The sequence below is a fragment of the Coffea arabica genome, chromosome 4c, assembly GCF_036785885.1.
Source record: "Coffea arabica cultivar ET-39 chromosome 4c, Coffea Arabica ET-39 HiFi, whole genome shotgun sequence".
NCBI classification, from domain to species: domain Eukaryota; kingdom Viridiplantae; phylum Streptophyta; class Magnoliopsida; order Gentianales; family Rubiaceae; genus Coffea; species Coffea arabica.
The window spans coordinates 15,098,251-15,117,305 of NC_092316.1; the positions used below are offsets into that span (position 1 = coordinate 15,098,251).

A 19,055-nucleotide genomic window follows, 5' to 3' on the forward strand; every position below is an offset into this window, starting at 1 on the left:
TTTTTGAAACTTGCATCCTAAACTCATCAAATTGTTTAGAATCATAACAAGAGTGTTTATTAAATATAATTATAGTTATAGGCATTAAATGAAAGAAAAAAGAACAAAGTACTGTATTTCACATTGATGTAGAAACATAATAATATGATTATTATTGTCCTTATAATATATATTGGCTTTTATCACATTTATTTTATCCATAGATTATAGCTATAGAAAAAGTCATAAAGAAAAACAAATTGAATAAAATCAAATTATCAAATTATTATGAATAGGGCGATCAATAAGTATGTAGATATTCACTCATAGACAATAGAATCCAACCTCTATTGCGTATTGTCACTTATCGACTATAGACTAAATTTGTTTCTCTTTGTTCCTACGAAGAGAATTGTTCCATTATTTTATTACCAAGAGAATAGAATAAATATTAATCTCTATTCTGAATAATCCACTGAACAGGGGGGTCCATAAAATAGTTATAGTAGAGTCTTTTCTAATACAATAAAGTTACGTAATGTCTATTTAGCTTTGGTAAAGGAGTATTTTCATGGATTTGCCTTGGTATCACGTTCATACTATTGTATTGAATGATCCCAGCCATTTGCTTTGTGTTCATACAATGCATACAGTTTAGGTTGCTGGTTGGGGCTAGTTCGATGGCTCTATATGAATTAGCAATTTTTGATCCTTTTGATCCTGTTCTTGATCCAATGTGGAGATAGGATATGTTTGTTATACCCTTTATGACTTGTTTAGGAATTACCAATTCATGGGATGGTTGGAGTGTCACAGGGAGAACAGTAAGGAATGCGGGTATTTGGAGTTACAAAGGCGTAGCAGGGGCACATATTGTGTTTTGTTTTTTCGTGATTCTTAAGTATTAATTCCCCTATTTGCAATTAAAACGGTAAATTGTTGTAGTGTATAGCCGTCAATTGTTGCTAGTCACTAACAATGTGTGAAATCATACTAATTTGAGATGAATTGGAAATTCTAGAGTACAAAGTGTCTAAAAGAAATTTTATCTTTTTTCTTTCTTTTTTTTTTTTTTTTTTTTTTGGTTTAAGGGAAAACTCATAACCTTGTAAGAGAAAAGCAAAGGGAATTGGTCACATCTTGATTAAAGCTATTTAAGCGATGCACACATAAGGAGATTTGCATATAAGATGCTAAGGTGGGTCTTGGGCTGAATTACTATGATTTGTGCATGAGAACATTCGGTTGAGTCACACTATTAAACTCAAACATGCACACATGAGAAGAAAAGGTAAAATCACAAATCAGAGAAGCTTCAGCCGGATTACATATTTTTAATGGTTTCTCTTGCTAGAAATGCGAATTGACCAAATGGTTCCTCTGCATTGATCTTGGATTTTAAGGGTTTTCATTGTCCATACTGCTGTGATTCACTAATTTATTCTCATTTTCAAGGGATTAGCACTCATCAGGTAATATTTTGAATTCATATAGCGTGCATAAATAACTATCATATGCATGACTATAAATTTGAATACTATATAGATATATCTGTATGTATGCATGTATATTAAATTTGTATAGACACATACACGTTTATAAACTATGTACAAGGTATAAGCTCATCCATTTTAACGCACTTTATCACTTTAAGTGATTTTATTAAGAGTTAATCTTATATATATTTACAATGTATACAGTACTATTAGGATTGGATATATGATGCATATGCAAGATTTGAATTTTTAATTCAAATTAGATTAATTGTTATATATCTAATGGTGATAATGTATACACTATCAGTATATAAAAAATTATGTTTTAATGAAGATCCTTCTTTCACTGAAATTTAGAATTTCTGACTTCCACTTCTTTCTCCCTACGACATTCAATGCAATAACATCTTGACATTGGCACATTCAACATGACCCTCCAGACATTCAGGGGGTCAAATTTATGCTTGCACCATTTGTACATTTGCCAAAATTGAGACTAAGAATTAACTGTTCCAATGCTTCAAGAGTTGGTCCTATGCCATTTTCAAGGGATCACCTGAATTCAAGTAATATATAGTTTTTGAGAACTATTCCGAGTTCGAATTAATGGACATCAATTCACCCTTAAATAGAAGCAAACGGAGAAACACCAGAGGGAGCAGTAGTTCACAACTTCAACTTGTGCATTCAAGCCTTTCTCTATTCGTTCTTATTGTCGTCGATGTAAAGTACAAATTGAAGAAGTTGATATACATAGAAAGGGACTGCCACCGAAATAGCTTAATTATAATCTTATCTAATATTCCAACTTCAATAGAAACACTACTCGTGCTGCAGCTGCTATAAACTGCAAACTGCCTTGTATTGATAAGAAAATTGATCCCCTGAATATCTGTAAAGGAACCACTGAAGGAACCACTGGGCCAATGGCTCAGAGGCCACCAGGGAGGGATTTAAGTCCCTCCTTGGGCTGTTGGCGAGGGTTCAAACCTCACCAGCAGCAAAAAAAATCTAAGGATTGTGCCATAGCACTCCCTTGGTCTAGTTGGGTTTGTACACCCACTAGCCCCTACAATAGCTTCCTTAGGCTTCCCCTCCCCCTAGATTAGGATAGCCCTAGATTAGGATAGAATAAATAATACAAATGTATCGTAAGGGCATCGTGATGGACTGGGATTCTTGCAATTGACACAGCAATTTCACCATGCAATTGATCACCCTAGATTGGTATAATTTGAATTTGATTAATGGATGAAATTGATCGCGGGACATAACTTTCATTTGGTGACAAAATTTGTTTTCTTTTTGTACATTATTCTCGTAATGTCAAGATTTGCAATTTCAAATCATAATATTGTATCATATTTACGGGATTTGTCACTAAAAAAAAAAAAGTATCATGCAACAATTGCAAAGACTTGAATCGCATGGTGACATGTATATTTGGACCGTGGAAGACTAAAGATGAGAGAGCTCAACGCCTGTCTACATCTGTTGTGTTAATGATTACGTTGTGTATGTCGCAATTGCAAAAGCCGGAATCCCATGGTGACCTGTATATTTGGACCTTGTGCGTCTAAAGATGAGATAGCTCCATTCGAATTCCAGAATTAGTCCAAAATTCCAGACAACTACATAATATTTGTCAATATGCATGTGGACGGAAATACTTGCAATAAGGCAGTAGATAAGGCCTGCAACAATCATGAAATAATTTATGTAACAAAATTAAAAAAAACAAAAAGAAATGCCTAGAGGCTAGAAAGAACGATAGGAAAGGGAACCAATTAAATATGAAAGTATATGTGGAGCTGTGCTTGGGCGGCCATGAATATTATTATCATAAGGGATCATCATTTCTACTATTTATTTCTGGTGAGAATTTCTCTTCTAGAAGAGAAGAATGTGCCAAATATCACTTTAGCCTTCCATGAAACTTGATAGTTGTTTTGCAAAGAACAAGAGCCCACGAGTGTATACGGTTGAATCCAAACTTCGCTGTGAGCTACACGAGTGTATTTCAAGTGTCGTCACTTTGATTTTTGTTTTATCTTCTGACTTGTGTTTTTACTTATATTTTCCTTCAAGAAAGAAAAATCCAAAAGCATGAAGTTTATCAGCCCATATAAGTAATGAGCTAAGTTAAAGATGGAGCCTTAGGTCCTTGATTCGAACTTTGCTGAAGATGGAGTCATAAGTCCGTGGTTCGAACTTTGCTGCCAGCAAGTTGCGGAGAGTGAGGAATAGTCTGCGGGATCCACTTCTTGCGGGACACCCCTAAAAAAAAATACTCGTGACCTTCTTGTCATTGGATTGCTAATTTTTAAAATTTTTATTGAAAAATATATTATAAAGATTTGATGTATGTAAAGTAAAAAAACGATTTCAAAAATGATGTATTTATGAAAAACGTAAAAGTTTTTTTTGAAAAAAGAAAAAAAACTGCAATTCAAACAAGCCTTACATCTTGACGATTCCAAGTGACTTAGGAAATTAACTCAAGGATAAATTTGGTTAGACAATTGTGATGCCAAAGTGATGCACCACCTTCTTGAAGAAGCAAAACCCTTTATTAGACATAGACAAACAACCAAAAAAATACACACATAAAAGGAGAAGAAAGCTGGGAGAAAATAGCAAAAATCAAACAAACAACCATACTATATCCTGTTGCCCAAACTCTAGATTGAGGCTTCTATCGTTTTGAAAAAATTCACGAGGATCATGTTACATTTGCACTCACAATAATTGGTTGGATGAAACAAGTCATGAAAGCTACTGCATGAAGGTATCAGTGTAAATAAAAAGTCTCACCCTTTTTTTTTCTTTTATTTTTTAGTAAGGGACATGTGAAATTTAAGGAGTATGGAGCGAGAGGAGGATTTTAATTCAATACTTCTAATTTTTGAAATTCAATCTTAGCCATTAGACGTGAAGTCTCCTTTATGTTAGCAACTTAACAAATAACGACAAAAAGAATGTAATCAAATCTTTAAAGGGAAAAAAGTGAAATGGTAACAATCAAGTCATTTTGTGCAACTGGAGATTATAAAAAAAAATAGAAAATAAATGAAAAAAAAAAAACTGGTATCCAAAAATAAGAAAATAAAAAAATGCATGCAAAGAAAAAATCCAAGGCACGAAAACCGTTGCCAACAACTTCTTTGCATCATGGACATATCATATTTCGCGTTGACCCTCATTTTCAATAAGTTACTGCATTATGGGTACAAGTTGAAACTGCATTTTTGCTTCTACTTAGTACCTTTCGGTTTTCAGAATTTTTCACCCCCAGAGATCCTACGATCTTTCAAGAGCTTGCTTCAAAATTTTGATTTTAGGGGCCAAAAGTACCTCAAATTTCTAAAATATGAAGATTGTGCGGAGCTTATTTACACCATTTTTGACATTGTGAAATTTACAAAATACTACTAAAAATGTTACCTATTGTACAGAATGATTGAAGATTCTTTACTAAACATTTCACAGCAGACAATCGTCCTGCCCCACATAACATGTTGCTGCAAAATGGACCAATCTGGTAGCAACCAACTTGCATCTCTGATTTATTTTATTTTGTTAAGTACCCCCAAACACTTCAGAGGTATCACCTGACAGATATGATTGTTTGTTAGAATCCCATCAAAGGTCGTCTGTCCTAAACAGTAACACACAACATTATTGCCTTCAATGAATGCAGTTCCCAGTAACAATTTTTTCTTCTTTGGGAGGGGTAATGACTTAATACTGTCTTTTATTTTCAAATTTTAAACTCATGATTGAATTATTATGTCCTATTCCTTTTTCAGTCTCTAAAAATACTCATGTTTTTTCCATAGACAGAAGAAACACACACACAGTTAGATTAGAAACACTCAGGAGTCATCACCAAGAAGGACCCTAAAGTCAGTCTAAAAATACTCCTGTTTGGATTGCTATTTTTAGGGGATTTTATAGAAAAATGTACTATAGTGATTTGATATATATAAGATAAAATGGTGATTAGAACATGCGTTCACGAATTGAAATCTTTAGAAGATTTTATATAATACTGTACTATAATGATTTGATATATGTGAGGTAGAAAAATAATTAAAAAATGTATTCACGAAAAATATGAAATTTTTTCTAGAAAAGATAACAATCCAAACAAAAACGGCTTGTAATGGAATGTGTGGCTGATTCTAGTCATCCCATTCCCCGAAAAAAAGACAAGGCAAAGAGAATAAAAGAATGGATGACTAGATTCTGCACTGTATTACTACAATTTTACAAGAATAGATCAGTTGAAATTATAAAAAAAGAAATCTAATGCAAGCCTTGGTTCAACAAATATTGAAATCTGAAATTCAAAATCATGAGACGTAGAAATTTTTTTATCATATTTATTTTTATGTAAATCACTTGTTCCATGGAAGATCAATTTCTAGTATCACTCTAATTCATATACTCCCTCCATTACTGTTATAATTCAACTTTTCTTTTGATATAATAGAACAGAACTGTACACATACAAGAGAACATTCCCTAGTGTTGGCAAACCCTCTCACTAATCTATTGACTATTGTACGTTTACCTTACATCACTATTACAATCGACTAATAAAAAATTTTTGAGTTAAACCCCATTCCATTGCAAGAGCTCGGGTGCAATAAGGCTTACCAATTTAAATTTTACACAAAACATTAGTTGCTTTTTATTTTTTCCGTTTCAAAGAAATAACTTTTCGAGATAGAAGAACACATTTACCACTTGAAAATTTTGAATTCTTAAGTTACATATATCTGAATTCTTTTCATACCATCTCATAATAAAGGTGACTCTAACGCTAGGACGGAAAGAGTACGTAACTGTCTTTTGGTGTGGACATCTTGTCTTATAAGCGTCAACCACTCCAAGCCGTACTAACCAAGGAATTGTGTTGGTTTCTTTTGCAAAATTTCTACTCTCAGTACGGGATATATTAACAATTAGTGATTAAGGCACACTCGCTATGTGTGCAACAATAAAAACAAGAATATATATAAAATTATTTCATGAAAATCTAAGCATGAAAGGAGAAAATATTGTATGGATTGAGGTAATTTAGAAAGCATGAAAAAATGAAGAAAGAAAAGAAAAAAATCGTGACAAATATTTTATTTCATATTTCTATCTCAATCATAAATTTAGATGAAATGTAACCTATATCGCAAGACGTTTCACTTGCAACTGGCAGGTTACGGGTTCAAGTCATCAAGAGGATAAGTAAAGAATTACTGTTAATCTTCTTTAAAAAAAGTCCGTTCAATCCGACAGTTCAACTGATCAACCTTGTAACCTAGTCATTTAGTCAAGTTGGATTAGTAGTTGGAACAGATAAAAGAAGAAGCTGATTGACTAGTCAATTACATATCGATTCAACTGATAAAATTCGATACATTGGCCGATTCAACTGCCAATTCAATAAATTGTATTATTTCAAAAAATTTGAACATACTATTTTGTGATATATAACTATCGGTTCAACCAATAGACATGTAGAGAACCATTAACCTGTTAAACCGATTGCCTTGCTGGTTTATGTCCTAGTGGGATTTAATAGCCATGGTTAACACTTCTGCTTTAATATATAAATTTGAAGAATGTCAGAAATAAATGTGGAGATGTTGTAAATAAAAATAGAGAAATTAACAGAGTAAAAGATGGGAAGACAGGGTAAAATAGTGACACATTTTATAACACTATAAAGGGCTTCGCACTGAGTCTAAACGGGCCAAAGTCGATTAATCCTTTCTATCCAATTGGCAATTGCAACATCTGATTGATATCATCACCACATAAGCCAAATCGACAGAGGTTCGGTTTCAGTTACAAAACAACAAACGCTATTGTTAACAAATTGAGATTCTGATGAGCCATATTGGAAAGGAGGGGTAAAGAATAAAAGAAACAGGCAAGAAAAGTTGCAGTTCATGGAGAATTATTGTGAAGTACTATGATGAAAGGAGTAACTAGCAAAATGAAAATTTTTGGACAAACTTCATTCAGGCATTGGCGGAGCTCTTCTGTTCTCGAAGTACATGTCCGAGTAATACGTGTCTTGGCGGACTTTGTTTTTCTTCTTATCATGTTGTATGGAATTATTGATATAGTCCTTTGCCCCCCATCATCTTCCAAATATTTGGTCCAATCATTTGTCCATTGTCATCTTAATCACTGTCTTATTCTTTGGAGGTGGATCTTCCTTCATATCCGGGGCAAAAAGATGTCGGTTTGAGTGTCGTTTACTTGGATATTCAAGAGACCCCCACCCCCCCCACAACTCTTTAAGTCCTCCATAGCCCTTGTCCGTGTCTCACTCTATACACAAAGACAAATGGCCAACAGGGACTGCTCATTTTGGATGCCTTCGTGTGATTTGATTGAAGTTATCCTCGAGGCACTTTGTATTGGAAAAGTTACTTTAATTCTCCACTACTCTCCAAGCACTCCTTTAGATTTGGCAAGCGTAATATACAAATTAACATGGGCATGACTTTTGGACTACATAAAACTTGTTCTCTTATATATGAGCTAGTCTAAATGCATGACACATAATTTCTATTCAAATTTAAAATTTTTTTTGTGTGCAAAAGAAGGATAGTAACTTATTTGCAAAAAAAAAAAATATAAACACATTTTCAATCATCTTTTCATCTTTTTAACTAGCTTCTCATCCCATATACATCAGATTACAAAAAATATTACAGTACTTTTTCAAAAAAATTATTCCAAATAATCTTCTATCCAAACACACTCCTTATTTTGTACAATCGTCCTTACACCTGCATCTTCTCGTGTTGAAAGATGTCTATATATTGTCAATGTAAGACAAATAATAAAAATAGTTGAAAAACTTACCTCAAGTAATAATCACCGTAACGATCCTTACGAGGTACAAAAAGAAGAAAAAGAAAAAAGAAAAAGCACTTTATTTTAACCCACAGTCACACTCTGATGATCATTTGCATCCCCAAACCCATTTAAAGGAGCACAAACCCTAACTAGTGACAGTGCCTTGTCAAAGTGTTTGGCTTTGGTGCCAAGATACTCAGTCCAAGTGACTGGCCTGTATAGAGGAGGGCGGCCTTGGTCTACCAGTTTTTGAAGTGGTGAAATTGTAACACCGGATGGGGGCCCATAAAGATAAGCTACGGAGAACCGATGTCGGGTCCGGTTCACGACGGCCCGGTGCAGTACACTAGGGTACAACCCGTTGGATAGTATGTGAAGGAGGTCCCCAATATTGACCACCAGAGCTCCGGGAAGAGGAGGAACCGTGACCCATCCGGCCCCGCCGTCACGGAGCACCTGTAAACCACTGGTGTTATTCTGGTGGAGGATGGTAAGTATGGTGGAGTCGGTATGCGCAGCTAGACCCATGGCCCGGTCGGGCTCCGGACAGGCCGGGTAAGAGTTCAATTGAATGGCAGCATTTCCACCTTCAAATGCTCCTTTAGGGCTAGCCCATTTCACCTCTTCCTCGGTTACGCCCAGTGACCCAAGAATTAACCACATCAGCTTCCCCGCGAGCTTTTTCATTTCCTTCTCGTACTCTTTCATTACATTGCTGCAGTAAAAATTAAATTAACTGAAAGTTAATTGAAGAAGTTGTTTAAAGAAAAACAGCATGCCTTTTTGTATTCATTCAACAACAGACTAAGAGGAGAAGGGGCAAAAGGGAATCTTAATTTTAGGAATCTTATCTATCTAGCTAAATTCCATATCTTAATTGTGGGACCATGTCAACTTTGATATAGGTAATCTTTACCTATTGGATCTTATTGGATCAAGGAGATTGTCATGTACTTCCCTCAACTCAAGTCCCAAATCGATAGTAGAAATGACCCCAAAATTCATCCCAAAAAAATTAGATGAACATATTCTACATTTGCAAAATGGAAAGTGAAAATCAATTTATACACGTGCATGAGTAGGTAAGGATGGATGTATACCAGAATTTATGGTAATCATGGGGCCAAAGTTGACGTGCATGTTCCAGTGGAGAACCAACAATGGTGAACCCTTCGGACCACATAAGTTTAGGGAAGAATGAAGAAATACGAGCGACTCCATAGCCAGAGACCCCCTCAGGGGAACGAGCAGCTTTAAGTTTTTGATGCATGGGGAGCGAGAAAAGTCCTTTTCCGGCAGACTCAATTTCCTCGAGCAAGTTCTTGGAGATGCCATGGTTTTTGACTTGGAAAACGCCCCATGTTCTGCATGCATGGCCGAGTAAATCCTGGGCATTTTTATCAGCCAGATCAACAACAGGAACCGTCTCAACGTTGAGTAATTCGCCACGAGGGTAGTCGTCCTTTGGCGGAGCCGTAGTCCATGCATGGGAGTCAGGTAACTTCTTGACTCTGCTTAAGTCCAACTGTTTATGGTGGAAGTAGACAGGCTGAGCTCTCATGCTATCTGAAGCCCTTGATGGCATTGTTTATAGCTAGGTCAAGAAACAGGAAGATTTTAATCAGAAATTGATGTATGGAAGTTGCAATACTCCGGCAAGGGGCGGCGCTACGGGTGGAGGTGGAGGGACTAGGGAGACTTGTGATGTAAGTATCTTGTGAGAAGTGAGAAAGAATTGATTTTATGCAAGGGAATTGATGGTGTCTGCCTTGTATATTTATAGGGATGAGGGGAGAAGATGGTGACGAGGTGGATACAAATAGTTGATCTATTGGAGATTATGGAGTAGCATAATTTTTGTTGTTTTTGTTATTATTTTTAGTTTACCTTTTAGTGGTCTAGGGGTTATCAAATTTTGGAAGGGACAGAAGTGATAGAAGGTTAGGCAGTCATTTACTAATTTTGTAGTGGACAAGTGAAAGAAGAAGTAAAGATAGACCATCATGTCCTACATGAAATATGAAGAAAAGTATAAATTGCCATCTCATCGCTCAAAACAATAAATTAAAATAAAAAAAAACCAAAAAAAAAAAAGGGCATCTCATCTCACATTAACCAAGCTGCTATTCCATGAGAGGACTGAGGAAAGAGTCAATCTCTCTCCATGTGGCCGTGTCTTGTCTTCAAGTAGAAAAACATCTACATCACCCTCTTCACTGCTTGGTCTAGATCTCTCTTGGCTATAGGACAAGGAATACTATTTTGCCATAGCTTTTCTTCTTTGTCCTTCTCTTCTTAGTTAAAAAATTGAGGATATAGGGATTCTAAAATTAATCGCATGTACTAGTAGTTGATATAGGGATGGTTATTCTGTCCTATGTCACTCCTGTATAAAGGGCTTTAAGAAATTGATTCAGATTGATTACGATTATCCAATCATTTGTGAAGATACATATATCCTACGATGTATTCAGTCAAACTTTTATCAAGGGGAGGGTCTATAATTAATTTTGGAAAGTTACAGACTACTACTCTTAGTTACCACAATTTATTAATGTTATCCTATTTCATTATGTCTACTTTCACTCGACTATCTAATGTCTCCAATGGTACGAGAAACGATGACAATTGAGGGAGTTTATATACATACATCTATAACTTACATCTTATGTGATGCTAATGTTTGATGTTTGCCTTACCCTTTTACCCTTTTGTACGGATGAATCCTCTATTTATCTTATATGATGCGCTGCTTTGGATTGGTAGGGGACCCTAAAAATTGTTAAGACCTGTTTTGGTGCCCTACATGATCTGGGCAGGAGGTGATAGGAGACCTATTTTGGGCTTAGTCGTTCAAAATTCGAATCCGACTGTGACAAACAAGATAACACCTAATAAAGAAAAAACCGCAAAAAATAAAGAAATAAAGAAACAGAAATCAAAAGAAAATTAAAAAGGCCAATTTTGTTTCCTTGTGTTTTTATTTTTCCAGTCAAACTCAGCATTATCAAATTCATCCGAGTCAATAACTGGCCAAATTTTTTTGGTTTAGCCGGACCAAACAACCAACCGTTTGATTCTCGGTTGAACCGGTTGAACCGACTAGGCCCATACAAGTTTTATGAACCGCTTTTGTACGATGGGGGATGGGCATTATTGTCCTGCCAAAGACAATAAATAAAAATAAATAAATAAAAATCAGGCATCTTTCGTGCTTTTTCTTCTTTGCAATTGGTCATTTCGGTGATAAGTAATAAAGTTACTTTTGGTATTTTGCGGTTTAGATTTGCCGTCTTTTGTCCCATAGTAGACCCAAGAGTCGGACCATCTCTAAATCATCATCTTTAATCGAAGAACAGAATTGAGACTGTTTTGTCTTAACATTCGCAAAGGGGTCATTTTCTGATTATGTGTCATGCTTATGCAAATTAAAGTCTTTTACACTAGAATTCTGTGTCAAAAATAATTGCTCACAGAAAAATCTTTTACTAACCCCATGTAAGAACTAATTCATATGCTACTACTCATCTGTAAGGGTGTGACAGCTTGGTCCACTAGCATCTGATTGGACTGACAGATGCATTATATTAAGTAGACATGATTAGAGTTGGATAACCATTTTTCTATCTCTGTCTCAATTGGTTGCTTTCTGAACCAAAACAGCTAACTTGTGGATTGTATTGTATGCATACGAAAGAAATGGGCAGCTGTTGCGATGCTCAATTGCACATGTTCCTGCCGAATGGACCAAGCAGGTCGCAGTCAACTTGCACCTCTCATTTATTTTTGTGGCATTAAGCGAAACGTGAACATAGGTTTCAAAGCAAATGGTATGGCCCCTAGAATTAACTTTATCTGAAGAAAAGGAGGAAAAATAGGATGTAGTTATAGAATGAGACATCTTTCTCTTTATTTTTATCGCTTAATTCGACTAATAGCCGTATTTTATATCTTTTTTATTTATTGTGTTTACCTCCAACTTCAAGAAGTCGAAATTTTTTGGCACGATAATAGTATTGAGCAGCATCCGTTTGAAATTTTGAATATGGTGCTGCACCATGTCCAACGTGCAAGACCCAAAAACAAAAACCCCACAAAAAAAAAAAGAGATTCATTGTACGTGTCTTGTATTACTTTGATAATTATTCACTCAGAAAGGATTGACAAAAGGCTGCCAGTGGTATATGTTGGTGATTTTCAATGTCATTTTAAGCAGAGGTTAATCCAAAGAGGTTGGGGTACTTAGAAACTCGTGTTCGTCTAAGAAAAACTCAGACAAGAAACTACCTATGAGTGTAGATTAATTTTTTTTACACCAACAATGTAATATTTTGTTTACATTACTAAGTGTAAACGCGTTACATTGTTCCAAATGAATTTCAAAGTTGAAAAAAAGCTTATGTATGTCGTACAATCAAACTCGCTAAACATGCATAATAGGAAAACCTTTACAGTATTGGCGTCCAAATATGGGAATAAATTTTCTAGGTTATCAATGATAGCATTTGGGTTGCTATGTTTTTATTTGTAATGGTATGTGACGATTTTTTCTACAAAGGTAGAACTTGATAGAATTTGATTTTGTTACCTGCAGAGTACAATGAAATACATCATTCAGAGATGGAGACGTGCTCTTGGTGTTAATGTCTGTGGCAGTGGCCTAGATTCCTATGTGGTAGGAAGGTGGCGGCTATGGTCTGCAGTTTGGGGTGTGGGATTGATATAATTGAGGCTGTGCACTTGCTAAAGGTTGATCCAACATTGTAGCCAAGCTCTTTTGGGTACTTGATGTGAAGGTTTCAAGTTGATTCAATTATTTGCCGTGGAAGCCTATAGGTAACAAAGGGATTTTGGGGCTGCTCAAATCTGCTGGAGTTAGTTTAGAACTTTTGTAATTGACCAATTGAATTTGAGAACTTGTTGGATTGGTTTGGAGGAGTGATAGGCTTGTAGCAAGCAAGGATGAAGCAATGAAGTAGATACAGAGGACCATTCTTTTCCCCTTTTTTGTGTTTTTAATTATGACCACAAGGTTATTTTAGAATTTTTGAAAAAAAAATAACCTTTTAGGTCTACAATATTATTGAAACTATGAAAATATGTAGAGGTGTGCAAAATCGAAAAATTTTGATTTACCGATCGAATTCGAATTGAATTCGAAAATTTGAATTCGGTAATTTGGTGATTCGGAATGAAAATCGGAATTTCGATTTCGAATTGGTCGAATTCAGTAACGAGATTTTTCAAATCGAAATCGGAATTCAGAATTCCTATTTCGATTTCAAATATGTTTTTCATATATATATATATATATATATATATATAATATAATATAACATTTATATTATAATAATAATTTTTATATTCATGAATTCGGTGAAATCGGAATTCCTATTTCGATTTCAATTTCGTTTTCACACATATATATATAATATTTTATATATATATGTAATATAATATTTATATAATAATAATAATAATTTTTATATTCATGAATTCGGTAAAATCGGAATTTACCAAATTCCGAATTGAATTCGGAACGAATTCGAATTCGAAATCTAAATCGGTCGAAATTTTTTATACCAAAATTTCGAAAAATTTCGATTTCAAAGTTTCGAATTACCGATTTCGATTATGATTCACACCCCTAAAAATATGAGAGGTAGATGTAATTTGTAAACCTTGAGGGGAGCTACATGCAATTGTCATAAGCTGTAGGGAAGGTTTGTGATGTTATCCCCAAAATTCATACAACTCTCCAAAGTCTAAATGAATACAAATCTTGCCCTAAGAAGAATCTTCTTACATCTGAGCCAAATTACAATGTCTACTCTGTGGTTTGAGCAAAATCAACAAATTAAAATCAAACTTCTTGCATGTAAAAGCATTTAACAAATATTCACTCACGTTAACTGTCATTAAAAATATTATCAAAAGATATGTTTGAAAGTCCCAAAAACCTATTTGAAGTTTGATTATTTACATTTACCTCCATGAATTCGGTCAAACAACTAAACGCACCTTATATTTTGATCCATTCAATATCCAACTCTTTGGTTAGCCAAACTATTATCAGATAGACATTCTCTATGGTCAATTTTAAGTAATGTCAACGAAAGTTTTATTGGAATTTCAAAAGTAAGAACAAAAACTCAACTTTCAATTATTAACCTAAACAAAAACAATTTTGGACCAAATTGCCAAGTTTATTGAGCTAAATTTTCTCTTTCCTATACTTAATTCTATATGCAAAATTAATGAATGATTTCTGTATGAATTAGTGGGTTGGGAGAGTATGATAGCAAATCATATGCGTCTAAAGCAAGGAAAAAGAAATGTAAGGAAGTACTTTTTATAATTAATTTTTCCATTTGTTTAATGTTTGATGCTTTTATGACTAGCAATTGGTTGATTTATTTTAATTTTAGTTTCGCTTTTTCTTTTTGGATGTATGTCAAGGACTTTCTGTGCATAATTTGCTATTCAAAAGCTTTAGGCTACATGTTTCTCAAACTATAGGAGTCCATTTTATGATTTGGACAAATTTTAAAGGAGATAAATTTATTATTAGAAAAAAGAGGCATTCTCATTATTTCCTTTGGTTGGGTTTGTGGTCGGTCGCTTGTAGGGGGTGAATGTAATTCGGTTAAACTATAGAGTTTATCTGGTAAACTTAGGGGAGAAAAAGGTAACAAACTCAACAAAAAATAAAAAGAAACTCATAAACTTTTAACTAAATTTGTTGTTGTCACGTAGAGTAGCACATAAAGTAGCAAAACAATTCAAACGAGTGTTCATATAGCAACAAACATTACCGACCCTGGAAATCGCATTCGATCCTGAGCCCCCCTTAAAAGAGTCTTTTATCGGATCTCACCCTAAAATTTTGATACCTATAACAAGTTTGACATCTACAAACAAATTTTTTTTTTTCATAATAGGAGTAGTGATTTTTTAGAATTCCAAGTAAATCACCAATTATTTGAGAGTGATTTTCTGGAATTCCAAGTCAATCACAGATATTCAAATTAAAGAAAAAAAGGTGTAAAGAGTGACGGAAAATATCGAATGCTGAGAGGGTTGAGAATAATTCTGATTATGAATTTAGGGTTTATAGATTTTTGTTTAATGTGATTTCTCGTTAGTTGGATCATTGATACACTGGCTGGATTTTGTAATATTCAAGAAGAGGGAATAGCCAAATAGGTTTTGAGATAGGATTAGACTGATGAAATCACGTGAGTTGTTACGGGGTAAAATTGGATTAATTAAATCCCGTGAGCTGTTACAAGTGTCAAATTTTCAGGGACTCCCTAAGGGAGCTGAGGATTGGATGCGCCTAGAAATGTGTAAAACAAATATTAAAATTGGTTAGTAAAAGCAAAATATCTTCTGGCCTTTGGGCAGTAATTTGCTGCCACTATTGAAACGACAAAGTGTAGCCATCCAGCAAAACTGTGCAAGGATACAAGCTTTCAGTTTATCATAACTGATCATAATACTACAAATGCAGGGTAGATTGTTTGAACATGCACGTCGATCAAATGGATAAGCCTATCAGCCATTCAAGGTTCCATGCATGGTTGCATGATTTGTAGTGCCGACTGCCAATCTTGCCCTTGTACCAAGCATTTTAAAATATCACCAACCATATGGGATTTCTCTGACATATTATTGCGGCTCAATCATCATTTTTCCAGATTCTCTATCTATACTCTCGTGCATGTATGTAATTCTTCAGGGGCTACTTTCATTAGATCAAAGTTTGACAGTGTCACAAAATTTTGCATTGTATTAACACTCTAATTTTCTCGTTTTGCCTTTTTCCTACCTTTCCACCCCTCCTTATACCCTCTCATTCCAAACTGCAAGAAATATAGGATTCGACCCTTGATAGTGGAGAAGACTTTAGAAGTCCTTCCCTAAATACTTACCTCAGTGATTTACTCTTTTTTCTCATTGGAGAACCATGATTTGAATTATTTTGTCCTCATCTTCTTTCCATTCTTTATACTCATTAACATACCAATCAAAATGGCTCGTGAGACACTAGAAGACGTTGTTGATTCTAGTCCTCATCAGTCATCCTCATCCCATACCCAAGTTGGACCTCCCTGCAATTCCCGAAGGAAAAACACGACAAAAGAGACTGAAAAAGATTGGATGACTAGTTTCTGCGCCGTACTAATACAACTTTGCTAAGATAGAACAGAGGTCGTAAAAAATTTAGAGCACGAAAATCTAAATAAACCGGATCTTAATTCGACAAAAGGCGAAATCTCAAGTTGGAAGTCACAAGGCACCCAAAAAAATAACTAAATTTGTGCAAGATGCGTGAACCACTCGAATCTTGAATTTTTTTTTTTTTTTTTTTTGTAATTTTTTAAAACAGGGAATGGATGCAATTTAATATAGCAGCTTTTCCAAGCAAGCCTCTGGAATCTCCTGTAAACCCCCATGATTTGGTAAAGGGAGGATATTAGGGGAAGCAGTGAAGCCCAACAGTTAGCATCCTCCCCTTTCTCCTAAAAGGTTGAAGCTGAAGTGGAACACACCATTAAGAAAAAAAAAAAAAAAAGGAGTTCTGCATCTCTCCGGCGCCGAGGGAACAAATGGGCGTGGGGATGATTCTTCTTCCATTCCAAGCTTATCAACGTCGTAACAAGGTAGCTCTAGGGACAAAATATGGCTATAGATTGAATCCTTTTTATTTATTGTATTATGATATTTAGATATATAGCTATGCTTAGGGGTATGGAACTTAGCAAGGTTTCTCGATCAACTGCTCCTGGGGAATCCCCCAAGATTTCAGGCAACTCTGACTCAGAAGCACAAAAACTCTGCTTGCTGGAAGCCCAATTCTCAAAAATCACGGGAGAAAGAAAGAGAAATTCAGCAAAAAAGAAACTCAAAACCTCTAATTCTTGGAAACCGTAGTCACCACTCCTGAATACTTGGCCCAAGGTACTCTTTTGGTTTCATCTGCGAAATATCTACTCTCAAGGACGGGTGAGGATTAACAAGATCCAGGCCAGTGTGTTTCTTAACGGGGACAAAGTTGATTAATCCGTTAAATCCAATATGCAATTGCGCCATCTGAAATTATTACTAGATAAACACAGTTGGCAAAGCATTCAATTTCAGTTGCATAACAACAAAGAGGATTGTCGGGGATAGACATCAGAAATTTGGAACAAGAATATCTAAATGCGAATCTTGCTATGACAAAAGAGTGCAGCCTCAAATTGAAAGTCATATAAAAATGTACTATATTTTGAGAACATGGATAGAACATGGATGAAAAATTACAATATGCAATGTAAAATATTTATCTTTATTTTTCACAAAATATACTACTTTAATGTGCATAGTGTAGTCAATGTCTATGTATAATACACTACACCTACAAACATAAAGTACTATTCTTTTTCTATATTTTGTATGTATAATATTTTCTTGTATTGAAAATGAAAAAATATTTAAATATAATATGCAAACCATGTTATTTTTAATATAGCTATTCAGAAAAAGTACACCTTAAAGATGATTCTCTGAAACAATTGAGGGGAAACTATCATATACATTATCATCATTCATTTTTTATAAAGTGGATGATTTAATACTTTACCTGCATGCATGATTTTAATATATAAGATTTTGATCTAATAGTGCATTAAATTTGTTGAAGTGAATCATTTTTGTTTTTCTTTTCTACTACTTACTTTTCCTTTTTTTTTTTTTTTTTTTTTTGCTTTTCACTTTCCATGTGACTATTTTCTTCACTTTCCCATTAGTATTATTGCTAATTGTGTGCTTATTTAAATATTTTATTTTTCTCTTACTCATAATTTCATTCTTACTTTGATTCATTAACTTATTTATTTATAGTATTAAGAAATTCATGATAAACTATATAGCATGACAAAATATTAAATACATGCCATAATCACAAGAGTATATAACTAGTAATTTAACTGTTTAACAGATATTAGCAAACTAGAATCTTTATTATATATTTCAGAGTATATGCCAAATAAATAAAGTAAGTAGTATTCATATGAATTTTATGCATAGACAATTAAAAGTTATGTGATTATGATCTATTTATTGGTTATTTTTTATTATCAATTAATTAATGTAAATGCCATATGGAATAGTCTATGTGGATAGCTAATATAGACTTTGTTATAGTGTAGAATTTGTTATCCTTATTACATTTTAAAAAAAATTAGCAAAATAAATGTGAGATTTAAGAAGAGGGAGAGGGAAGGGGAGATTTGTGATTATTATTACTTCTAACAGGAAAAAGTAAATAGCACTATAAATAAAGAATATATTTATGAAAATTAAAAATAATACATAGATAATAATAATAATAATAATAATAATAATAATAATAAAGAAAAAAAGAAAGTAGTTGGTCACATGAAAGAAGGGAGAAAAATTGAAAACCAAAAATAAAAGGGACAAAAGAAGAAAAGATATATAAAAATAATTACTGCAAAGAACAGGCACTTTTGCTTTTTTTGTTTAAATTTCCAGCAAGGGAGATGCACTTTTATCCTAAAACATCATGTAGGAGCGCAAAGTATCTATTGAATGAGTTCAAGTAGGTAACATGCAACTCGAGGCAAAGTTCAAAAGGATTTTACTGCATTCAACCCTAAAAGAAGTCACTAAATAATATAATATACTAATATTAGA

The 19,055-nt window shown here is 34.1% G+C and overlaps 1 protein-coding gene across 1 annotated transcript; it reads right to left on the reverse strand.

The window, feature by feature from the left end:
- Positions 1-8,410: 8,410 nt before the first annotated feature.
- LOC113740004 (gibberellin 3-beta-dioxygenase 1-like) lies at positions 8,411-10,078 on the reverse strand. Its single transcript, XM_027267466.2, has 2 exons — positions 9,452-10,078; positions 8,411-9,066 (listed from the first exon to the last, which is right to left on the reverse strand). The coding sequence occupies exons 1-2, from the start codon at positions 9,934-9,936 to the stop codon at positions 8,433-8,435; spliced, it is 1,119 nt and encodes a 372-aa protein (XP_027123267.1). The 5' UTR covers positions 9,937-10,078; the 3' UTR covers positions 8,411-8,432.
- Positions 10,079-19,055: the final 8,977 nt, after the last annotated feature.

Bases quoted from the DNA above. Each gene is read 5' to 3' on its own strand.
- LOC113740004 (XM_027267466.2), bottom strand. From the start codon at position 9,936: ATGCCATCAAGGGCTTCAGATAGCATGAGAGCTCAGCCTGTCTACTTC. The intron at 9,067-9,451 runs GTATACATCCAT...TTTTTACTGCAG, and splicing joins CATGATTACCATAAATTCTG to CAATGTAATGAAAGAGTACG.